The sequence below is a fragment of the Aureococcus anophagefferens genome (genome assembly GCF_000186865.1).
Source record: "Aureococcus anophagefferens unplaced genomic scaffold AURANscaffold_20, whole genome shotgun sequence".
Classification (NCBI taxonomy): domain Eukaryota; class Pelagophyceae; order Pelagomonadales; family Pelagomonadaceae; genus Aureococcus; species Aureococcus anophagefferens.
Genome location: NW_008705580.1, coordinates 135,094 through 159,426, shown reverse-complemented (window position 1 = coordinate 159,426; position 24,333 = coordinate 135,094). Strand labels below are relative to the sequence as shown.

The following is a 24,333-nucleotide window of genomic DNA, read 5'->3' as shown; positions in this document are numbered from 1 at the left end:
CCAGCGCAGCGCCTGCGGCGAGGATTCCCTCGTCGCGCGCCAGGAGCCGTCGTTCGACGAGGAGAACGCCATGGCCGACGCGGCCGCGCCGCCGCCGCCGCTCACCGCGACGACCAAGCCCAAGGCGCTGACGTTCGCGTCCGCGACGCCCCCCGGGTCGGCCTACGACGACGCGTCGTCGGCGGACAAGCCGCGGGCCAAGGTCGCGCGGCGGAGCGACGCCGCGCCGCCGCCCGAGGCGCCGCGCGACGACGGCGCCGCGGACGCGCCGCCGGACGACGAGCCCGGGGACGCCGCGGACGCGCGCGCGCGGCTCGGCGCGGCGCTCCTGCGCGTGCTGCGCCGGCTCGGCGCGGCCCGCGACTGCATCGGCCGCACGCGCGGGCCCGACGCGCTGCGCCACCTCCACGCGGTGCCCGCGCGCCACTTCGAGACGGGCTGGGTGCAGCACCACGTCGGCAAGGTCCACTTCGAGGCCGCGGACTACGAGGCGGCCGTGCGAAGCCTGCGGACCATGCGGCGCGTCGAGCCCCACCGCATGGCGGGCCTCGAGCTCCTGTCCACGGCGCTCTGGCATTTCAAGGACGACGTCGAGTTGTGCTACTTGGCGCGGCACTGCGTCGACTTCGACGCGCGGAGCCCCGAGGCCTGGTGCGCGTCCGGCAACTGCCTGTCCCTCCAGAAGGAGCACGACGGCGCCATCCGCTGCTTCCAGCGCGCCATCGCGGTGGACCCGCGCTTCGCGTACGCGTACACGCTGTGCGGCCACGAGTACGTCGCGAACGAGGACTTCGAGAAGGCCATCGGCATGTACCGCCACGCCATGCGCATCGACGAGCGCCACTACAACGCCTGGTGCGTCGTTCGCGCGCGCCGCCCCCTTGTTTTCCCGCGTCGTCCCTCGAAACCCCCTCCCGCCGCAGGTACGGCCTCGGCGCGATCTACTACCGCCAGGAGAAGTACGAGCTCGCGGAGTACCACTTCGACCGCGCGCTCTGCCACAACCCGACGAGCTCCGTGCTCCACTGCTACCTGGGCATGACGCTCCACGCGAACCAGAAGTGCCACGACGCGCTCCGCCACCTCCGCCGCGCGGCGCTCATGGAGCCCAAGAACCCGCAGGCGCGCTTCCAGTGCGCCAACGTGCTCATCAGCCTCGACAAGTACGAGGACGCCCTCGCCGAGCTCCGCGCCGTGTCCGACCACGCGCCGCGCGAGGCGTCCGTCCACTTCCTCATGGGCAAGGTCTGCAAGAAGCTCGGCCGCCTCGACGACGCGATGATGCACTTCACCTTCGCCCTCGACCTCGAGCCCAAGGACAACAACCTCATCAAGTCCGCCATCGACCGCCTCGAGGAGCCCGACGTCTCCGAGGACGAGAAGTTCTAGGCGCGCGCGGCGTCCGCGCTCGGCGACGCCCCTCTAGATCTCGACTCGCGTCGCGTCTTCGGTCGTTGGGGCGGCGAGGTCGTGCTTCGCGGGCGGGTCGGACCGGCCACGGCGACGCGTCCGGACCGCGGCGGCCGGCGCGGCCGGCGGACGCCTCGCCAGGACGTTCGCCGGCTGCGCTTGCCAGTCCCATGGTGAGGTGGCTCGCTTCGCCTCGCCACTGAGCCGGCCGCGGAGCCACAGCACCGGACGCTCGCCGAAGGTGACGGCAGGCTCGGCTTGGGGCTGTGCGCTTGCTGGCGCTCGAGCGCTCGCCACCAAAATTGGATTTCTCAAGGCACCGAGCTCGAACATCGCCCCCGCACCGAGAGCGAGCTCGGCGAACGCCTCCCCCCCCGCGCGCACGCGTCGTCATCGCCGCCGCCGCCGCCGCTCCACCGACGAGTCCACGCCGGCGGCGTCGGCGCCACCCCGAGCGCCGCACTCGTGAACGCCCTAGGGATCGCCGCCCGATCATGGCGCGCGGCTCGCGCAAGAAGAAGCGCGCCCCCGAGGCCGTCGCCCTGATGGAGGAGGAGCCCGTCGACGACCTCGAGCACGAGCCCCTCGCGAGGCGCGTCGCGGCGCCGGGCGCGGCGCCCGCCGCGGTCGCGGCCGCGCCCGCCGGACGCTTCGCGCGCGCGCCGCTGCGCGACTCCGCGGGCCCGGGGATTCCCGCGGGCGACGTCGCGGACGCGGAGGCGGGCGCCGCGGCCGCGGAGCGGCGCTTCTCGGACACCGCGGTCGCGGACGCGCGGCGCGACGCGCTCCGGGGCGGACCGGCGACGCCGCCGCTGTCGCTCGCCAAGGCCGGCGGCGACCTGATCTGTCTCCACTGGCCCGTGCGCGAGGAGGTGTGGTGGTGCGGCCTGCGCGTGCGCAAGGTCGGCGCGATGACCATCGTCTACGAGTGGACCGACCGCGACGACGCGAAGCGGCGGCTGCTGCTCGGACCGTACGCCCACTTCCTATGCCTCCACGTGCTCCTGTTATGCGCCATCGCGGCCTGCGTCTACGGCGCCGTCGTGCCCGCGTCCTGGGTCGCCGCGCGGGCCCTGGGGCTCGCGCTCGCGTTCCTGGCCTTGGCGGCGCTCGCCGCGACGGCGCTCGCGGATCCGGGCGTCTTTCCGCGCTACTTCACGCGCGCGCGGCCCGACTGGACCTACAGCGAGTACGCCCACGCGTTCCGGCCGCCGGGGACCATCTTCTGCCAGGAGTGCCAGATCCTCGTCGAGGACTACAACCACTTCTGCCCCTGGTCGGGCACGGCCATCGGCAAGGGCAACGAGCGCTACTTCACCGCGTACCTCGCGGCCGTCGTCGCGAGCCTCGTCTTCGACCTCGTGGTGATCGCGCTCGTGCTCGCCGACGAGCAGTAACCTTGAGGACACGCGAGGGGGGGCTCGGAGTGTCCTTTAGGACGCGCTAGGGGGGGCTCGGGGCCTCGTAGGGCGCGCCGAGCGCGGCGTAGCGCGGCGCCGCGGGCGGCGCCGGCCAGGGCGCGCCGAGCGACGCGTAGCGCGGCGCCGCGGGCGGCGCGGCGGCGTAGGGCGCGCCGAGCGCGGCGTAGCGCGGCGCCGCGGGCGGCGCGGCGCGGGGGAAGCAGGCCGAGGCGCCGAGCGTGTCCGGCGCGGCGCGCTGGCTGGGGCTCAGCTTCGCGAGGAGCGCCGCGTCCCTGGCCTCGCTGGTGGCCTTGCGCTCCGCCTGCGTCTCCTTGAGGCGCGCGGCGACGGCCTTGACGGCCGGGACCTTGCCGACGTAGCCCTTCTTCGGCGCCGGGAGCTGCTTCTTCTCGCACTGCCAGACGAGGTTCTTCTGCATCCACTTGACGCAGTTCGCGAAGACGGACTGGGTCATGTCGTCCTGCGCGTCGCAGTGCTCGGCGAACTCGACGAAGATCTCGTCGCAGACGCGGCCGTCCTCGGCGACGAAGGTCATGAGGACCTCGAGGTCGCGCGCCGACTTCCGCGCGAAGGGGATGAAGTGCTTGAACGCGTGGTTGTACTGCGACTTGGACGAGTCGCGGAACTCGCGCGTCCCGAAGGTGCCCTCGCGGCGGTCGGCCTGCATCGTGGCCTTGACGCGCGTCGCGATCTCGTCGTCGTCGTCGCCCAGGCACCAGTGCTTGCGCTTCGTGCCGCCCTCGGCCGCGGGCGCCGCGGGCCCGAGCGGCGGCGCCGCGGGCGCGGCGCCGAGCGTGGCGGGCAGCGCCGCGGGCTGGGCGCCGAGCGTGGCGGGCGGCGCCGGCGGAAAGGCGGGGAGCGCGAACGCGTCCTCGATGCGCGCGACCGCCGACGCGTCGCGCTCGGCGACGGCGGCGTCGCGCTGGGCGATGGCGGCGTCGCGCTGCCGGATCGCGGAGTCGCGCTCGGCGATGGCGGCGTCGCGATCGGCCCACGCGGCGTCGCGCGCGCGCAGGGCTTCGCGCTCGCGCGAGAGCGCCGCGTCGCGGAGCGCGAGGACCGAGTCGAGCTGGCTCCGCTCCGTGGCGCGCGCCGCGGACCGCTGGGCCGCGGCCGCGCAAGGTCCCGTCGGCGCGGGCCGGTCCGCGCGCGCCGCGGGCGCCTTGACCCGGGGCCGCTTCGGCGGCTTGGGCGCGGCGACGGCGAGGCGCGCGAGGTCGAGCGCGCCGGCGGCGTCGACCGTGCCGGCCATGGCGTAGGCGCCGAAGGCGTTGCGCCCCGTGCCGCGGAGGTTGTGGCCGCCGGCGGCATTCTTCGTCGCGACGAGGTCCATCGCGTCCGCGATCGTCTGCACGTCCTCTTCGTCGGGCTTGAGCTCGAAGGACCCCTCCCATTTCCCGCTGAGCGCCGTGAGGCGGTACGTGAACTTGGAGATGCGGTCCGCGTCGCGGTAGTCGGCGTCGCCGGGGAGCACCCACTCCCCCTTCGCGACGCCGATCTCGAGGTGCACGCGGCCGCGCAAGAGCGCCAAAACGCCTCTTCCCGTGGGCCGCGAGAGCGGCGCCTCGAGCTCCGCGGCGGCGGGCGGCTCCGGCGCGGCCGCGGCGGGCGGCTCCGGCGCGGCCGCGGCGGGCGGCTCCGTGAGCAGCTTGTGCTCCGGCGCGGCCGCCGCGACGGGCGGCTCCGGCGCGGCCGCCGCGGGCGGCACGGCCGCGGTCGCGGCGGGCGGCTCCCGCGGCCGGGCGCGCCACACGGCGGGCGGCTTGGGCTCCGGCGCGGCCGCGGCGACGGGCGCCCCCGGCGCGGGCGCCGCGACGGGCGCGAGGTCCTCCATGGCCGCGGCGACGGGCGCGAGGTCGTCCTCGATGGCCTCGTCGGAGGAGAGGTCACTCAGTTCGAGCCGGTCGTTGTTGGCCGCTTCGCTCGCGATGCGTTCGAAAAACATCTCTTCGTCGCTCGGGCCCGGCGAATTCACGGCCTTGGCGGCGCGCGACAAACTGTTTGTATGAAACGAGATGATGACCCAGCCCGCGGGCGCCCGCTCGCTGAAACAGCGACGTCGCCGAGGCAATTTTGAACGAAATACAGCTCCACCGCTGAACGCGCGCTGACCCACGACGGCGTCGGCAAGCAAGGGAAAGCGCCCACGACCACCCAGCACGAGTGATTAAACGTCGTTAGGCCGGCGCGCGCGAGGCGCCGTCACTGCCAGACGCGCCGGGCGCCCGCGACGCAGAGGTGGTCGTAGGCGTGGGGCGGCGCCTGGCGCCCCACGGCGAGGACCTGGAAGGCGTGGACGACGAGGACGATGACGTGGAAGTTGTCGTGGACGTCCCAGTAGCCCGGCACCGTCGCGAACGTCCAGTGCGTCGGCGCGTCGATGCGGCCGCCGAAGAAAAAGTAGCAAAAGGCGAAGAGCTTGAGGACGACGACGGTCGCGCCGAGCCAGGGCTCGTCGCAGCGGCTCCACTCCACCGCGGAGAGCAGGAGCGTGTGCGCGACGCCGAACGCCGACCGCACGTGGCGCTCCGCGCGCCGGTACTGGATGTCGCGGCCCGCGAAGACCGCCGACGCCATGGACGCCACGAGCACGGCGCTCATGCTCAGGGACAGCGCCGTCGTCGGCGACGGGCCGCAGTAGACCGCGACGTGCGCCGTGTAGACGCTCGTGATGACGCAAAAGTCGACGGCGAGCGCGGCGCAGTAGCCCTCGCCGGACGTGAAGGGCACGAGGTGGAGCACGGCGCCCCACCAGTAGACGACCAGCGTCGCGCACGCCATGGGCTGCCGCGACGGGCCCAGGTCGCGCGACGCCAAAGCCAGCGCGCCCGCGACGGCGACGACGCCGTAGATCCAGCCGCGCAGCTTCGCGCGCTTCAAGCCGTTCCCGTAGGCCTCGTGCCGGCCGAAGACCGACCAGTCGACCATGTTTGATGGGTCGACGCGCACCTGGCAGCTCTCCGCGACGGCCGGTTGTTGGACAGCGACTGGCCCGCGACGCCAAGTACTTCGTGTCGGGCTGCCAGGCGTCGCTCCTCAGGAGCGCGAAGCTCTTCGGCGGCGTCGCGTCCAGGGCAGCCGACGTCGAAGGGCAGCCGCGGCGCGCCGCTCGCGATGGAGCGCGGCGCGTCCCACACGGTCGCGTCGGCGCCGAGCTCTGGACTTCAAACGCCTCTTCAACATAGACTCGCGGCGGGACGTCGCGACGACCAGCTGCGCGCGCCGGCCGGGCGCCGCGCAGCCCGGGTCGATGGCCCAGCGGTCGAGGCAACGTGCGCGTTACCCGCCGGGAGAGCAACATAGAAGACGAGCTATAGGCCGCCCTCATCGCGACGACCGCGCGCGCGGGATCCACGCGACCGCGCGGTCCAACGCCCGCGTCGCGACGTAGTCGACGACCTGGCCCGGCACGAGGCGCGTCGCCTTGATCTCGGCGCAGAGCGACACGCGCGTGCGGCCGCCGGCGACGCGCTCGACGGTCCAGCGGCCCGAGCACCGCTGCACCGCGACGCGCGGGCTCTCCGGGTCGAGCGTGAAGTCGAGGACGTGGCCGCCGGCGCCGGAGCGGTCCTCCTTGAGGAGCAGCGCGCAGGGCAGGCGCAGCTTCGTGACGGCAAAATTCGCGCGGACGACGCCGTCGGCGCGCGGCGCCGCGGCGCGGCTGCTCTTGACGCCGCGCATGAGCGTGGACCACTCGGCGACGTCGCGGATCTGCTTCCAGCACTGCTCCGGCGACAGCGCCGTCTCGACGACCTGGAGGCACTCGCCGCCGCGGCCGCGCCGGTTCGTCCGCCGGAGCTCGCCGTCGCGGCCGAGGCGCAGCTGCTCCGTCGCCGTGAGCTTCGGCGCGTCGAAGAGGCCCTCGGGGAGCGTCGCGGGCAGGGCCGTGCGCTGCTTGACGGCCGCCGCGTGGAGCTGGGTGGTATGTCGGGCCGGCGGGGCGAGGGTGAAGCTTTTCGTGTGTGCGACGAGCGCCAACAGGAGAAGTTGGGGCCGCGCGATCATGCTGGTGGATTAAGCGGGATAGACAGGCAGCTTTTGGACGTCGCCAGGGGTGTGTCGCCGAGCACCCCGACCGGATACCGCTGGTTGTCGCCGGCCTCACGATTGTTCAATGCCAAGATCGCAGACCGGTTTCTGTCCGGACAGAAGATCCAAATCTCCACAAGACCTTGCAATTGCATGCAAGCTTTGGTGGGCCCGCGGTGATGACCTTGGTGCCGCCGGCGGTGATGATGTCTCGAGCCCAAACGACGATGTAGCACGATGCGAAGCTGAAATTGCGCAGGCACCATGCAGCTCCGCACCGCGCTCACAGTCGTCGGCACCATCACATGCTGCATGTTCCTCAACCAGCTCCTCGCGACGCCGCAGCGCCACGACGCGTCGGCGGAGCTCGAGGCGCGCGTCGCGGACCTCCGCGCCGGCGTCAAGATCTCCGAGGAGCTGTCGGACGCGCTGCTGCGCACGCTGGACGCGCTCCCGCGGCAGCGCGCCGCCGCCGCGGCCGCGGCCGCCGCGGAGCCGCCGCCGCGCGCGAGGCCGCCGCCGGCCGCCGCGCCGCCGCCGCCGCCGCCGCGCGCGCCCGCGCCGGCCACTGCCGCCGCCGCCCGCCGCCGCGATCCCGCCGCCGCCGCCGCGCGCGCCCGCGAGGCCACCGCCGCCGCCGCCCGCCGCCGCGATCCCGCCGCCGCCGCCGCGCGCGCCCGCGAGGCCGGCGGAGCCCGTGGACCTCGTCGTCGTCAAGGCGAAGCTCTACGACCACGGGAACACGTTCGGCGAGTTCAAGATCTTCGAGGCGCTGCTCTGGGCCGCGAAAGCCCTCGGCGGGGCGACGGCGGTCGTCGGCGACGCGCGGGAGGCCGACGCGTACCGGCCGACGCCCGGGCGGAAGGTCGTCGTCGTCAGCGACCAGCGCGCGGCCCGCGCCCCCCCGCCGTTCGCTCCGCCGAACCCGCGCCTCCCCCAGGTACACGGACGCGAAGCTCGTCGACCGCGTCGCGCGGCACGGGACGCGCTACGACGTCGACTTCTGGGGCACGCCGGCCGCGCAGGCGCGCAAGGGCACGACGCCGGCGCACTACCTCACGCCGTACCCGTACCCCTGCGGCAACACGTGGGTCGGCTTCCGGTCCGAGGACGCGGCCTTCCGGCGGCGCCCGCCGGCGAGGAAGCGGCCCGTCGTCCTCGTCGCCGGCAAGGAGCCCAAGTACTTCACGCCCGCCGTGCGGTCCATGCTCGAGCGCGTCGCGAAGCTGCCCGGCGTCGAGGCCGTCGTCGCGACCGTCGACGCGTCGGGGAAGGGCTTCTCGGCGCCCGCGGGCGTCGCGAACCGCGGCCTGCTCGCGCCGGACGCCTACGCCGCGCTCCTCGCCGAGGCGTCCGTCGTCCTCGGCCTCGGCGACCCCGTCCTCGGGCCCAACGCGCTCGACGCGCTCGAGCACGGCTGCGCCGTCGTCCAGGTCAAGTACGCGAAGCCGCGCGTCGAGAAGTGGGTGAACCCGCGCCTGCCCTGGAGGACGCAGCACGACTTCGCCGACGCCGTCGGCGCGCCCTGGGTCGTCTCGACGACGCTCGACGCGTTCCCCGGCGCCGTCGCGCGCGCCGTCGAGCTCCAGCGGTCGCTGCCGAAGGTCGAGAGCCGGCTGCCGGAATCCTACGGCGACGCGGCGATCCTCGAGCGCATCGCCGCGTGGCTCGCGGCCGCGTAATGTCAAGCACTTTTTTAAGCACATCCCGCCGGCCGGCGGGATATGGCAAACGCCGCTCGACCTAGAGCCCGTGGAGGCCGCCGGCAAAGGTCCCAGCGCGGTTCGCGCCGCGGAGAGCCATGTGTCAGCAGGGGAACTTCGTCGACAGGCCCTTCGCGCCCGGCGGCAGGTGGCCCGCGTTCGACTCGTCCAACGCCAGGATCCGCGGGTCGCAGGTCAGGCCGCACTCGGAGACGCCGTCGTCGAAGGACCGCGCGGCGCGCACCGCGCCGTCGAGGGCGGCGCGGAACTCGTTCGCGTCGACGGGGATGGCGTCGGACGTGCCCTTGCAGGACACCTGGCCCGTGGACCGCATCGGCAGGTAGAGCGCGCCGACCATGCGCGCCGCGAGCCGGAAGTGGCGGTCGAGCCGGTAGGACGGGTGGATCTCTAAAAGCACCGCCTCGTCCGCGAGGAAGAGCACGTGCATGAGGCCCGCGCCGTGGGCGCCCACGAGACGTTCGTCGACCGCATCTTCCGGATCTGGTCCTCGAAGCTCAAACTGCCGAGGTCGACGACCTCGGACGTCATCGCGTTCCCCTCGGCGAGCACGCCCGCGAGCGCCGCCTCGTCGGCGAAGACGCGGCCCACGTTCTTCGCGGCCGTGCGCCGCCGGACGCTCAGCACGACGTGGGGCGCCTTCGGCGGCGCCGCGTCCAGCAGCCCGAAGCCGTCCAGCACCGCGTTCCGGTAGCCGAGCCAGAGGCTCGACCGCCGGCACGTCATGATGCCCTTGGGCACGAAGTGGGGCGCGACGATGCCTACCGAATGCGCGATGCTTCAGACATCTCTCGAAGGTCGTCGCGGCCGCGGGACGCCGGACGATGCCCGCGGGCGACTCGAGGTGGAAGACGAGCGTCTCGAAGCGGACGCGTCCCCCGTAGTCCGCGGCGCGCCTCGGCGGGCCCCGGCGGCTGAACGTCTTCTCGATCAGCGACGTGTACGCAAAGTCGGGCATGCGGTCGAAGAGCACGGTGACCCAGTCGGACCGGTCCGAGCCCAGGACGCGGGACACGAGGTACGCGTTCAAAAAGTCCGCGGCCGAGTGGAACATGTTCTCGCCGTCCTCGTCGCGCGCCATCAAATAGGTCGTCCCCGCCTCGTCGCGCGCGCCGGCGGCGTCCGCTTCGAAGGCCATGCCCCGCAGGAGCGGGGCCGCGTGCGGCATGAACGCGGCCGCGTCCCAGGCCGCCGTTTTCTCGCACGTCCCCGAGAGCGCGCCGGCCCCGAAGGCGTGGTAGCGCGCGTTTCCGCCGGGCTTCGTCGAGCATCGTGCCGCCCGCGACCTTGGCGAAGTCGACGACCAAATTCTTTCCGACGCAAAAGTGGCCGAGCTTGCCGTTGTGCTCGAGGCGGCTGGCGTAGCACACGAGCGACGAGCCGCCGCCGTCGCAATAGGCCGCCGCCGACGACCGGTAGCTCTCGACGAGCCCGGACCCCCACTTGGCCTCGCAGTCGCGCTCGAAGCGCGCGAGCGGGAGCTTTCGCGCGGGCGGCGGCGGCGCGGCGGCCGCGGCCTCGCAGCGCGTCGCGGCCCCGCGCGCGGCGGCCGCGGCGGCGCGGGAGCGGTCGACGTCCTCGCGCGCCGCGGCGAGCGCGGCGTTGGCGTTCTTCACCGCGAGCTCCGCCGCCGCGAGCGCGTCGGGGGCCTTCCCCGGCGCCGCGCGAAAAATCGACGGCTCGCCGGAGAGCGCCCAATGGCTCCCGTTAAACGCCCCGAGGGCGTAGGAAATCACGCAGGCCGCGAACCAGGCGGCCCAGGTGCATCTGGACTTCTTCGGCGGCATCTTGAAAATCGCCGGGACCGCTCTTTTTTTGTGGCAAAAGTAATCTGCAAGATCGAGGACCACTGGACGACCCAACCCAAGCTCTAGAGCTCTCCCTCGGCCGCCTCGTGGCGAGGCGCCAGGCCGGCTCCGGCTGAGCCTGAGGTCGAGTCCGAGTCCCCAAACCTCCTACTCCCGCGGTTCCTCCCGGGCCCCCTACGTTTAGAGACGCGTCAAGGCAAAAGTAATCTGCCGGCCTGCGACTGCCACTTCCTCGAGCGCGAGGTCCTGACGAGCTCCAGCGGCACGAGCTCGCGTGGCCCGACGACGTGCCCATCAACTTCGTGCGGTCGCTGTCTATCCAATTTGACGTTCGCCCGTTATGCTTGGGGGAACGCGCGCGCGAACACTGGCGGGCCGACTCGTCGCGACGTCGGTCGCGGGGGCTCGCGCGCGCGCACGGGCGGGGGGTTGGATCCGTCGGCGTCAGGTGTAGGAAGCTCGCGGCGGCATCCATGGTCCGGACGCGGGGTCGGGACGACTTGGGGGCGTGGCCGTCACCTCTCATCGCTTCGAGGCGCGGCTCATCGCGCCCTCTTAGGCCTCCACCTGGACCTCCGCGTCGAGCTGCGGCGCCGACGTCTCCTCCGCGGCGCGGCCGCGGAGCTTGCGGACGACGACGGCGAGGACGAGGACGAGGACGGCCGCGCCGACGCAGAGGCCGACGATGAGCGGCGTGGAGGAGTCTTTGACCTCGTTGCCTTTGCCGTCCTTGGAACCCTTGGTGTCTTCCGTGTTCCCGCCCGGCCGGGAGAAGGTGTCCGTGCCTTCGCCGCCCTACGAAGAACATGTCGAAAAACGCGGCGATGGTTTTCGGAATGGACGCGGGAGACGCTGACGTAGAGGAGATTGTTGGAGCCGGACTCGATGGTGAGCTTGTCGTTGTTGTCGCCGCCCTACGCGTGCACCAAGCGTCGGCGCGAGCGTCGGGCCGCGCACGCGCAGGCGGACGAGGCAACGAGGATGGGGATCTTCGTATGGACGCGGGAGACGCTGACGTAGAGGCGGTTGTTGGAGCCGGACTCGATGGTGAGCTTGTCGTTGTTCTCGCCTCCCTACGCGTGCGCGAAGCGTCGACGCGAGCGTCGGGCCGCGCGCGCGCGGACGAGGCGACGACTGACGGGGATCCCGGATGGACGCGGGAGACGCTGACGTGGAGGGCGTTGCTGTCGCCGGACTCGACGGTGAGCGTGTCGTCGCCCTTGTCTCCCTACGCGCGCGCGAAGCGTCGACGCGAGCGTCGGGCCGCGCGCGCGCGGACGAGGCGACGACGGGTGGGGATCCCGGATGGACGCGGGAGACGCTGACGTGGAGGTCGTTCTTGTCGCCGGACTCGACGGTGAGCGTGTCCTTGTCGTCGCCGCCCTACGCGCGCGCAAAGCGTCGGCGCGAGCGTCGGGCCGCGCGCGCGCGGACGAGGCGACGACGGATCAGGATCCCGGATGGACGAGGCGACGATGGATGGGGATCCCGGATGATGGACGCGGGAGACGCTGACGTAGAGGCGGTTGGCGGTGCCCTCGACGACGATGAGCGCGTCGTTGTCCCCGTCTCCCTACGCGCGCTCGAAGCGTCGACGCGAACGCGAGTGGCATGGGGCACTAGGCCGATCCTCCCGATCGTGCTCTCGCTCCTCGCTCCACTACCTTAGCCCTTCCCTCCTTTCGATTCCTTGTCCTTGGCGTACTTGGTCGAGTCGCACACGGTCGCCGCGGCGCCGTCGCAGGTGAAGCCGCTCGGGCAGGCCGTGCACGCGCTGTCGAGTCGCATCGGGCGACGCACTCGGAGGGGGTCGGGCGAGGAGAGACAACTTAAAACTGCGCGCCCCGGTTCGTAAAGCCGGTCCGCGCCCCGCGCGAAGCGAGGTCTTCGGGCTTAAAGGAGGTCGTACAGCTCGCCCTCCTCCGCGGGCGCCGCGGGCCGGGCCCCGGGCTCCGGCTCCGGCGGCGGCGGCGACTGGGACCGCGACCGCGGCGGCGGCGGCGGCGACCGGCTCCGGGACCGGCCCGGCCGCCGCCGCAAACGCCGGAGGTCCGCGCCCGCGTCCGGCACGTCGACGACGGACCCCCGGTCCCGCGCGTAGTCGAGCAGGAACCGCCAGCGCGCGTCGCTGCGGAGCGTCGCCTCCGACCCGATGACGACGACGCCGTGCTTCGCGCGCGTCAGCGCGACGTTGAGCCGCCGCGCGTCCCGGAGGAAGCCGACGCCGGCGCCGTCCGCGCGGACGCACGACAGCAGGATGAAGTCCTTCTCGCGGCCCTGGAAGGCGTCGACGGTGTTGATCTCCGGGTCGCCCGCCGCGCCGTCGAAGGCCCGCCGCAGCACCCGGAGCTGGTCGCGGTAGAAGCTGATGACGCCGACGTCGCCGCGCGCCGCCGACCGGAGCAAGTCGTAAACGTTGCGCGCGAGCCGCGCCTCCTGCTCGTTGGACCGCGACGCCGCGCCCCGCGCCTCCGCGGACGTCGCCAGGTTCAGGAACGTCAGGGGCGCGAGCGCGTCGACGGCGCCGAGCGGGCCGGACCGCTTCTCGTCGAAGTCGCCGCGCGGCCGGCCGTCGCGGAGCCGGCCGCCGTAGCTCGCGAGGGACGCGTAGCGGCTGATGGCGTAGTGCATGCGGTACTGCGTGTCCAGCAGGTGCGAATTCGTCGACGGCATGAGGCGCTCGAAGAGCGACGCGCCGGCCCAGGCCTCGCCGCGCGCCTTCCGCGTCGCCGCGAGCTGCCGGTGGTCGCCGACGAGGACGACCTTGGCGTCCGGCGCGCCCGCGCAACGCGCCAGCGCGCAGAGCGTCGCCGCCTCGCGCGCGTTGCCCGCCTCGTCGACGACGACCGCGCGGAAGGGCCGCTTCGCGTCGTCCAGGCTCCGGTGCCCCGCGCCGTGGAGCGTCGCGCAGACGATCTCCGCGCCGTGGAGCACGCGCGCCGCAAGCTGGCGCCGCGCGGCGTCGACGGGCGCCACGGAGCCGCGGTCGTCGGGCCGCTTGCACGCGAGCGCGCAGCGGTAGCACTCGCCGTCGAACTTCGCGCGGACGCCGGCCTCGAGCGCCGCGTGGAGCCACGTGAGGCAGCAGTCCATCTCCGGCGAGACCCGGGCGAGGTCGAAGGCCGCGTCGAGCGCGCCGAGGAGGGGCGCGCTCTTCGACGTGCGCTGGTGCGCGTGGTCGACGTAGTAGAGGTACGGCGGCTGCGGGTTCACGTCCGGCAGCGGCCCGCCGCCCAGGGCCTTGGGGTCCGGCGGCGGCGGGAAGACGCGCGCCTCCCAGTCCCGGGGCAGCTGCGGCGGCGCGGCGGCGAAGAGCCGGAGCCGCGCGCGCGCGGCCTCGGCGGACCGGAGCGCGCGGTCGCGGTCGCGCGCGGCCCGCTTCCGCAAATCCTCGAGCTCGCGGACGTCGCGCCGTAAAACGTCGTCGACGCGCGCGTCGAGCGTCGCGACGCCCGGCCGGTCCCGGGACTTGGGCGGCGCGCCGACGCGGACGACGTCCGGCCGGTAGCGCTCGCCCGCCATGCCGGAGAACTGCTTTTCGACGATCTTCTCGACGACGTTGTCCACGGCGACGTTCGACGGCGCGGCGACGAGGATGCGCGGCCGCAGGGCCTCCAGGCGCTCGACCCAGTGGAGCGACGCGAGCGGCGCGGGGCCGCCGGCGACGACGGCGTCTTCGACGTCGACGCGCGCCGCCGACCGCACGCCCTCGTAGTAGGCCCGGAAGTGGCTCAGGTGGAGCGCGTTCACCAGCAGGACCAGCGTCGTCGTCTTGCCCGTGCCCGGCGGGCCCTGGATCAGCGACACGGCGCCCTCGTCGCCCGCGAAGCCGCCGAGCGCCGCGACGACGGCGCCGAGCTGCGACGCGTTCGCGCCCGCGCGCGCCCGCTCCGAGAAGCCGCGGCCCCCGCAGGCTTTGTCGAGGAACGCGCCACAGGCCGCGGACGCCGCGGCGTCGTCGCGCGCCGGCGGCCGGGAGCCCTGTGGGTCGCCGGGGAGGAGCAGCGGCGCCGCGTCGTCGCGGTCGGGCAGCAGCGCGAGTCGGAGGGGCTCGGGCAGCTCGCCGAATTTCGCGATGCCGTCGAGCTCGCGGAGGGCCGGCGTCAGGCAGCGCACGACGGCGCAGGTCGCCTCGCGGACGTGGTCCTCGCCGCCGAGGAGCGCGCGGCAGCCGCAGCGGCTCATCGTCGCCTGGCAGCAGTTGTCGCCGCGCCGGTGGCCGCTCGTGAGCAGGCAGAGGCGCTCGACGCCTTTGTAGGTGATGGCCAGCAGGTCGTTCTCCTTGCCATCGGGGAACCCGTTGACGACCACGGCGACGAGCGGGCCCCGGTCGCCCTCGCGGCCGCGGCCCGCGACGCCGACGCCGACGTTCTGCTTCGCTCGCGGCGCGTCCGCAAGCTCCGCGCCGACCTCGCAGCGCGTCTCCCGCAGCCACGTCCCGACCCAGGCGGACACGTAGCCCGCCGCCGACGCCAGCACCGGCGCCGGCCGCTCGGCCTCGTCGACGTCGCCGCGCACGGGCTCCCAGGCCAGCAGCTCGCGGAGGGCCGCGCGGCGGATGCTCTCGGCCGACTCGCAGGACGCGGCGGCGCTGCCTTGGAGCTTCGGGCGCTTGTTCTTGGGTGGCATGGCTCACTGCACGGTCTCGCTTTGCATGAGTTGGGCGCTAGTGTACTCGGCAGGGCTTGCCATGCCGAGGGCTCGAATGCCTCGGGTTGATGATGCCTCCGCATTGAACTCATATTGCACTCGCAGCGCGCTCTCGGGCATGGGAGAGGCCCGCCAGGGCTGCCCATAGCCGATGATGGACCGGAGCCCCGGCGGCGTGAAGCGCCACCTCGGGCCGCAGATGGACCGGAGCCCCGGCGGCATGAAGCGCCACCTCGCCAAGCAGGACTCGCAGAAGGACGTGCGGGAGCAGCGCTTCACGGCCATGGCCAACGCGCTCATCATCCCCGTGCGCATCAAGAACGCCATGGTGCCCATGGAGAAGCCCGACAGCCGGCGCCGGGAGACGCGCTTCGAGAAGGTGAACAAGGGCCTCGAGTTCGAGGACGCGCCCGAAGCCCGGGACCCGAACCCCGAGCCGACGGGCAAGCCGGCGATGCGCACGACCATCGCGCGGGGCTCGGGCGGCGCGCGGTTCCTCGTCAAGGTCGACGAGACCAAGGCCGCCGAGCGCCGGCGCACGAAGCTCGTCCGCGACGCGGACGGGAGCCGGCGCCTCGTCGACGACAGCGCCGCCGCGCGGAACGCGCGGCGCCTCGAGCGCGGCGACGCGGCCGACCGCGCGGGCGACGCCGTGCGCGAGCTCGGCGGCGCCTTCGCGCCGCCGCCGTCGCCGCCCGTCGAGGACCTGCGCGCGACGCGCGACTTCGCGGACCCGGCGCTCCGGTCGCAGCGCGACGGCAAGCGCCGCGAGTCGACGACGTTCAGCCACCGCTACGAGTCCGTCGACATGAAGAAGGCCATGCTCCACACCACCGAGGGCACGGTGCCCTTCGACATCGCCGAGGTCAACGCGCCCGTGACCATGGCCTACGACGCGCGGGACGTGCTGCCCGGTTGGATCTCGCGCCACGTCGACTACGGCCGCGTCGACCAAATTATTAAGGAGGAGCGGCTCCGGGAGGCGCTCACGGCCCAGCCCATCATCCGCACGGACAAGCACATCCAGCTCATCGACCGCTTCCTCGTGCAGGTCTGGCCCACGGCGCAGCGCATCGGCGAGGCGCGCGTGTCGCAGGTGTCGCGCGCGGCGCGGTTCCACAGCTGCAGCCGCGACGAGAAGATCGTCGAGGAGGGCGAGCGGGGCCTCACGTTCTTCATTCTAGTATCGGGCACGGCCGAGGTCTTCAAGCACAGCTCGCCGGGCAAGCTCGCGACGCTCAAGGCGGGCTCGTCGTTCGCTGTGTGGAATTCAACCACTGGTTTGGGTGGTCCTGACCAAACTTCAGAATTCTCTGTCAAATCGAAGTCGATTCGGCTGATTTTTGGACGCATCGATTGCTCTCGTCGAGTTCTCGAAGCATGGCTGAAGATGTTGCGTCAAAACTGTCGCATATGCGCAAATTGAAGTCGGGTTGAAGATTTGAATTCCACGCAGGTCGTTCGGCGAGGCGTCGCTCGGGCCCGGCGCGCCGCCGCGGAACGCGACGATCGTCTGCTCGTCGGATCTGGCGGAGCTTTTGGTGTTGCACAAGGCCGACTACGACCAGATCATGAAGGACTACCAGAAGTCGGAGCACCGCAAGGCCTTCAAGTGCATGAAGCGCATCCCGCTCTTCCGCCACTGGAGCCGGAGCCGCCTCGACCGGCTCTGCGACATGCTCCAGTGGAACTACTTCAAGGCCGGCACCGTCGTCGTGCGCCAGGGCGACCTCCCGGACAACGTCTACTTCATCCTCGACGGCCGCTGCGTCGTGTCCAAGGACGTCTTCGTGAAGCGGACGAACCGCTGGCCCAGCGGGAAGCGGTCCTGGGTCACGAAGAAGGTCACGGAGACCGTCAACGTGCGCCTCCTCGAGCTCGACTCCGGGTCCTACTTCGGGGAGAAGGGCATCTTGGAGAACACGACGCGCGCCGCGACGGTCGCGGCCCTCGTCGACTCGACGATCGTGAGCCTCGACAAGGTCGCGTTCCTCGAGCTGCTCCAGCGCGGCCACGCGACGTCGAAGGGCGCGAACAAGTACGCGGGCGCGAACATGGGCTACCCGACGGAGGACGAGATCATCTCCGTGATCTCGGCCATCCAGGACCCGGCGGCGGCCGCCGCGCGCGCGAACCACGAGGAGGTCGACGTCCAGGCGCAGATCGACAACGACACGAACCGGCGCGCGTCGATGGCGACGATGCTCGCGACGGGCAACCTCGGCGCGCGCGACATGGTCCAGATGGCCGACGACCTCGACGGCGAGGGCGAGCCCGCGGAGAAGAACGACGGCGACGAGTCGTCGGAGTGGTGGGACAGCGACGAGGACGACGAGGACGCGCAGGAGAAGCGGCGCGAGATGGTGCTCACGGCGCGGTGGCGCGACGGCGACGGCGCGGCCGTCGACGCCGCGAAGCGCGACCTCGACCGGGCCCTGCGGGACATGCGCGCGGCGGCGAGGGCGCGGGGCGTCGGCCTCCTCGACGAGAAGCGGGACGCGAAGAAGGCCGCGGAGCGGGACGCGGACGCCGCGCGGCGGGCCGCGCGGCGCGCGCGGCGCGCGCCGGCCGACGACGACGTCGGCTCCGTCGCCGCCTCCGTCGGCTCCCTGGCGCCGTCCATCGGGTCCTACGGCTCCGCGGCCTCGTCCGCGTCCGCGTCGTCGACGCGGAGCCACGGCACGCTCTCGGGGCCGCCGCGCGGCGTCGGCGGCAAGAAGGAGCGCCGGCTGCCCCCCGTCATCCGGCGCCACGTCCACCGGGCGAACCAGCGCGGCCACCACCGGGGGCTCGACGAGCACCTCCTCGACGTCATCTGCGAGCACAACATGGTCGAGTACAACCGGAAGCTCCTCGAGAAGGAGCGCGCCAAGGCCAAGCTCGCCATCCTCAACGACCCGAACTACGTCCCGGACCGGGGCACGGGCCACGTCCTCCACCAGCCCGAGATGCACTACACGCAGCAGCACCGCGACACGTCCCACGACGACGTCGGCTAAGGTGGGTTGAAGGGGAAGTTGTCGCAGTGCCGAGGGGCAGCACGGTGCCCATGATGTAAGCATCCGCGCTGGACGGCGCGGCGACGCATTCATGACGCGTGGCGCGGTGCGCTGCGCGCTGCTCCTCGCGCGCGCCGCCGCCGACGAGTGGTGGCGGCCGCTCGCGCGCGCGCAGCGGCTGCCGCGGAGCTGCGACGCGGTGCCGCTGCCCGACGCCTGGGCCGGCGCGTTCGAGCGCGCGCCGGACGCGGCGCTGCCGAGCTTTGCGCGGCGCCGCGGCCCCCTGCGGCCGCTCGGCGCGCGGTCGACGAACTGCTCCGCGCTCGCGAACCGGGAAACCGCGGACCTCGGGCCCTTCCGGCGCGCCGCGGCGCGGGCGCGCCGCGGCGAGGCGCTCCGCGTCGTCGTCCTCGGCGGCTCCATGACCGCGGGCCACATGAACGCCTCGACGCGCTCCCGGTGCGAGGCCGAGCCCGACTTCGCGGGCTTCGGCTACAACCTGGACAACCGCGCGTGCGCGTTCCCGCGGCGGTTTCGCGCGTGGCTTCGCGCCGCGTACCCCGGCGCGGCCCACGAGGTCGAGAACTGGGCCATCGGCGGCTCGACGAGCGCGTCCGTCGTCGGTCGGCTCTCGTCCGCGCTCTCGGGTCGGCGCGTCGACGTCTTCTTCGTCAACTACGTCGACAACGACCAGGCGCGGCGCGACGCGGGCGCGGCGGGCTTCGAGATCTTGCTCCGCCTCCTCCGCCTCGCGCGCGCGGCCGTCGTCGACCTCGAGCTCGCGCTGCCCGCGGGGGCCCTCGCCTACGCGCCGCACGCCGCGGCCTGCGACGCGCTCGCCGTGCCCGCGCTCTCGTGGGAGCTGTCCTGGCCGGGCGCGCGGCGCCCCGCGCGCTGGCCCGAGGTCGCCGTCCGGGGCCGCGTCATTCCGGAGCGCCACCCGAATTGGGCCTTCCACCAGCTCGTCGCCGACTGGCTCGCGCAGAACTGGCGCGCCCTCGCGGCGGACGACGACGCCGGCCCGGCGCCCGCGCGCGAGCCGGCGGGGACCTTCGCCGCCGCGGACGTCGTCTGCACGCGGCCGCGGAGCGCCTACGACGCCGCGGCGCTGCGCGCCGGGGGCGAGGCCGCCGGCGTCGCGCGCGACGGCTGGAGGGTTGCGGACGACGCGCCGGGCAAGCGCGGCTGGGCCGCGCGCGCCGCGGGCGCCGCGATCACCTTCGCGGTGGAGGCGACGGCCGTCTACGGCGTCGCGTTCCTCGCGTCCTGGGACCCGACCATGGGCCGCGTCGCCGCGGCCCTCGACGGCGGGCCGCCCGTCGTGCTGGACGCGCGGCGGCCGAACTCGACGGTGTCGTTGACCGAGTACCGGCGAATCTGCTCCCCCGCCCACGACCACCCGGACTTCCCGCGCTGCGACGCGCGCGTGCCGTCGCCCTTCGTGCCGCCGCCGGGGCCCCGGCGGGAGGCGGCGCTCGAGCTCGCGGGCCTCGCGGCCGCGAACGTGAAGGACCGCTACGCGGCCGAGGACGAGCTCAAGCGCGCGCGCGCGCCGCCGGGGACGAAGTGGTGGGCCTGGCGGGACCCGGCGCTCGTGTGGCGCAACCTCACCTTCGTGCTGCTCGACCCCGGGACCCGCTTCGTGATCCGCTATCTTACCACGTGCTAGGGCTTGTCTTACTGCCGCGGCGCAGGGAAGAACCGACGGGAGGGAGAACGGCGAGGAGGGGCGTAGGGAGAGCCGCGGCCAGGGCTGCTTGTCTCATTTCGCGGTCCGCTCACTGGGCGCGGTGGTCGAGCTGGTCGACGTGGAGGAGCACGAGGATGAGCACGAGGAGCGTGATGACGACGCAATCGCGCACGACCTGGCAGAAGGAGATGACGACGTCCTGCGTCCACGCGACCTGCTTGAGCGCGCGCGCGAGGTCCTGCGTCGCGGCCATCTCCGTCTCGAGCGCCATCACCAGGACGTCCAGGTCCGTGGGCTCCGCGGCGACGATCCACTCGGGCACGACGGGCGGCGGTGCAGCGACGGGCGCGGCGCCCCGGAGGTAGGAGGCGTACGGAGCGGGTCCGGGCCCAGCGCCGGAGCCGAGGGACGAGTCCGGCGGCGCCTGCTGCTCTGCGGTCGGGCTGAAGGACCGCGCGTCGACGAGCTGCGCCACTGCAGCCGCTGAAGCCACGAGCGCGATGAGCGAAAGGAGGACGACGCGCATGGTGTTGCGTTGACGACGGCGGCGGCGGCGGCTTTGACGTGTAGGGTCCTACGACTCGGCTACGATTTATGAAAATGCTTCGGCCGGGGTAAAATTCCCTCTAGCTCAGTGAGTCTAGTGGGCCTCGCAAGAGCCAACTTGAATTCTCCGGCACAAGTCGCTTAGACGAGCTCCAAATCCCGCGCGTCTTCGGGGGAATCCGCGTCGACGCGCGCGTAGTCGGTGGGGTCCGGGGCGGCGATGGCGCCGAGCGCCCTCCGGAGAGCTCGGATGAGCCGGAATCGGATGCTCCACTCGACGACGTAGTGGACGCAGGACACGGCGAGCACGAGCTCGACGGGCGCGCCGGCCGCGATCCACACGTGCGTGCCGTCGACGGCCGGCGGAAACGGCAGCGCGCCCTCGCGCAGCGACTTCCGGAGATGGATCAGCGCCGTGGGCACGATGGTGAACATGTCGTTGGGCAGGCAAAAGTAGAACGCCTGGTGCACGTAGAAGACGGCAGAGACGAACGACGCCCAGGCGACGCAGCGTCCCGCGGTCGCGCCGCGCCGCGCGGCGACGGCCTCGGCCACGGCGAAGGGCCGACGAACGTGGCCCAGCCAGAGCCGCGCGGCCGCCGGCGACGGCCTCGTCGAGGCCGCGCGGAGCAGGAGCGCCGTGACGTAGAGCTGGTTCAGCAAAAACGCGTGCGCGTTGCCCGCGAGGGCGATGGTCGCCGTCTCGAGGCGCGCGGGCTCGCGCTCCTCGAGCACGACGCCGGAGACGCCCGCCACGGGAAGATAGGGAAACCGGAGCTCGACCGCGCGCGTCTGCAGCGCGGGATTCGCCCACCACCCCAGGACGAAGCGGAGGCGGCCGCCGACGAACGTCTTGAACCAGAAGCAGTGCCCGAGCTCGTGCACGAACGTGTCCCAGAGCAACACGAGATAGACGCCGACGACGGCGCAGGCGACGGGCACGGCGCGCCGCGGCTGCCGCGGATAGGAGCGCGCGACGGCGTAGATGAGCAGGTGCCAGGCGACGATGCCCAGCCCATAGCAGGCGAAGATCCCCGGGCGGGAAAGGTCCGCGTCGGTCACGGGACCGTAGTAGGTAGCGTTCGGGAGCGCGGCCGTCGCGTTCGAGGCATCCGCCAGGCTCCGGAGCATGGGAGAGGCTGCCCCGTCGACCGCCAGGCTCCGGAGCAGGGCCATGTCCCGGGAGAGGCTGCCCCGTCGACCTCAAACTGCCTGCAAGTGAAGGCAAGTTGAGGCCATCGTGTGAGCATGCATTTCATTTGAATCGCAACTTGGTGCGCGCTCGCTCGTCGGTTTTTGCTGTCTGATGCCTCAGCGTAGCGCGGCGGAGCAGCGTAAAGTGGACCGGAAGGTGGCGAAGCGCGCGGAAGAGGCCGCGGAGTGCAAGCGGCTCAAGGACGAACACGACGATTTCAAGAACTCCGACGCGGCGCCCGGGCCGCACCGCGACAAGAAACTCAAGAAGCTCTACGACGACTGGTACGACTACTACGCGGCGACCGACAACGGCAAGCGGCAGATCAAGCGCGAAGAGCAGAACTCGCTGAGCAACAACCTCCACAAGAAGCTCGAGGCCGCGCGCGCCGACGACACGCTCCGGCCGACGACGAAGAAGCAGAAGGTCGACGACCTCGTGGCGCAGGCGGCCGCCGCGAAGGAGAAGACGCACGCGGCGGAGCAGAAAACCCGCGACGACGCCAAGCGCCAGAAAGTCATCGACCTCCGCGCGGACGCGTGCGCGGTCGCCGCCGACGCGAGTTTGGCGCCGTGGAAGCGGCGCGACGAGGCCGCGCGGCTCGAGAAGCAGGCCGTCGCCGCGGAGGAGGACACGCCCGCGGCGCAGAAGCGGCGCTGGACGGAGGCGAGGACGGCGCGCACGCTCCTCGAGCTCGAGGAGTACCTCGAGGACGAGCTCTGCGGCGACGCGGACCCGGACCACGTCTTCCTGTTGGAGACGGCCATCAACGGCCAGGAGGAGCTCATGGCCAAGCGCGAGCGCTGGCAGGACCAGCGCGACGAGCGGCGGCGGGTCGAGTGCGCCGTCGAGCTCCTCAAGGACGAGCGCACGAAGATCATGGCGGGGGACGAGATGATCGGCGACCGCACGGACCCCTGGCACGTCGCGTCCTACGACCAGGGCATCGCCGCGCTGGAGGAGTTTCTGAAGCCCTCGGCGCGGCCGGCGGCGGCTCAACGCGAACGCGAACGGCGCCGCGCCGCCACCGCGACGCACAAGGCGCTCGCGGATGAGCTCGCGGTGCTCCTCGACGACGAGGACGCGGACGAGGACGACGTCGCGGACCTCACGGCGCGCGTCCAGGCCGCGGAGGAGGACACGCCCGCGGCGCAGCAGCGGCGCTGGCGCCGCGCCGCCACCGCGACGCACAAGGCGCTCGCGGATGAGCTCGCGGTGCTCCTCGACGACGAGGACGCGGACGAGGACGACGTCGCGGACCTCACGGCGCGCGTCCAGGCCGCGGAGGAGGACACGCCCGCGGCGCAGCAGCGGCGCTGGCGCCGCGCCGCCACCGCGACGCACAAGGCGCTCGCGGATGAGCTCGCGGTGCTCCTCGACGACGAGGACGCGGACGAGGACGACGTCGCGGACCTCACGGCGCGCGTCCAGGCCGCGGAGGAGGACACGCCCGCGGCGCAGCAGCGGCGCTGGCGCCGCGCCGCCACCGCGACGCACAAGGCGCTCGCGGATGAGCTCGCGGTGCTCCTCGACGACGAGGACGCGGACGAGGACGACGTCGCGGACCTCACGGCGCGCGTCCAGGCCGCGTGGCTCAAGACCGGCGCGGGGTACTACGCCGCGCGCGCCTTGGCGGACCTCGAGGCGGAGATCCGCGCCTCCGCCGGGACGCAGAAGGTGCCGCCGGGCGAGATCCTGGAGCGCGCGCGCGCGATCGCGCGCGCCGTCGTCGACTACTGCCTCCAGGAGATCCGCGCCGGCCGCCGCGTGTACATAGGGAACGCCCGGTACGCGCAGATGCTCAAGGAGGCCAAGTGCGTGCCGCGGCGCAAGTGCTTCGCGGTCAAGGGCCCGCGCGGCGGCGCGCCGCCCTGGGACCGCTTCTTCTTCAAGAGCTTCGACCGCATCGCGGAGACGGTCGTCGGGAACGTCGCCGAGAAGTACGCGATGAACCTCCTCGCGAACCACGAGGACGTCGAGCTCGACGACTTCGCGTACGACCGCTTCGGCTCCGGCGGCGTCCACCACGACGAGGCGCTGGGCGACACGGGCCTCTACGTGCTCTCCCTGGAGCCGCGCGCGACGGACACGACGCGGCCGTCGCGCTACATCCTGGGCCGCGAGGTCAAGTTCAGCGCCGAGTTCGAGGCGGAGCTCAAGGGGAAGCAGTCGCCCGCGGGCATGCCGACGTCGGCGCGGAAGGGCGACCTCGACGTCTACATGCAGGACTTCTCGGCCGAGGGGAGCCCGGTCTACCGCGTCTACACGCGCGGCACGTGGACCGTCTTCACGTACAAGCGGAAGCCCGACTCGCCCTTCAACGGCCTCCAGAAGTTCAAGTGGGGCTCGTCGGCCGTCGCGCGCGCCAAGGCCCAGGCGAAGATCGACGAGAAGTCCGTCAAGGGCAACTACGTCGTCGTCGGCTCGGACAGCTGGGTCTAGGCCGCGGCCGGACGGGGTTGGCGCGCCGCTCAACGGCCTTCGTAAGGTGCACTGTGAGACCCCCATTCTCGTCGGCGCGATGAAGCCATCGTCTATCTCGTAGCCGGTGACCTTGATGTGGTCTTACTCGTTCGAAACGGTGACCGTGCGCGTGGGGCCTCGCGTCACTGCTCGCGTGACGCGTCTCGCCCCGCACATGAAGATTTGGAAGAAGTGCAAAAGACGATATTGAACGGCAATGAGGCTAAGGCATCGCGGCCACGGTCGAGGGCAGCCCCTCGCAGCGGGATGGAGGCCAAGGGCGAGCGCTACGAGGGCGCGCCGGGGCACAAGGGGTCGGCCCTCGGCGCCAAGGGGGCGAAGCAGTACAAGGACTACGACGCCGACGACAAGGAGACGGTCTCCGACGCGCCCGCGGCCCT

At 72.7% G+C, this 24,333-nt stretch overlaps 3 protein-coding genes across 3 annotated transcripts; 2 read left to right on the top strand and 1 right to left on the bottom strand.

Annotated features, from left to right (window-relative positions):
* Positions 1-70: 70 nt before the first annotated feature.
* On the top strand, positions 71-5,153 carry AURANDRAFT_30520 (hypothetical protein; the record flags this gene model as incomplete). The annotated part of the gene is made up of 3 exons (XM_009041382.1): positions 71-855; positions 924-1,365; positions 5,112-5,153. Coding segments are annotated over 3 exons (1,269 nt in total), but the record flags the coding sequence as incomplete, so codon positions are not given.
* A 7,300-nt stretch (positions 5,154-12,453) lies between these two features.
* Positions 12,454-12,690, bottom strand: AURANDRAFT_17217 (hypothetical protein; the record flags this gene model as incomplete). The annotated part of the gene is made up of 1 exon (XM_009041267.1): positions 12,454-12,690. A coding segment is annotated over one exon (237 nt), but the record flags the coding sequence as incomplete, so codon positions are not given.
* Positions 12,691-15,322: 2,632 nt separating this feature from the next.
* On the top strand, positions 15,323-23,911 carry AURANDRAFT_66143 (hypothetical protein; the record flags this gene model as incomplete). The annotated part of the gene is made up of 4 exons (XM_009041383.1): positions 15,323-16,293; positions 16,496-18,029; positions 18,214-19,680; positions 21,626-23,911. 4 exons carry the CDS (start codon positions 15,323-15,325, stop codon positions 23,909-23,911), a joined length of 6,258 nt encoding a protein of 2,085 aa, XP_009039631.1.
* Positions 23,912-24,333: the final 422 nt, after the last annotated feature.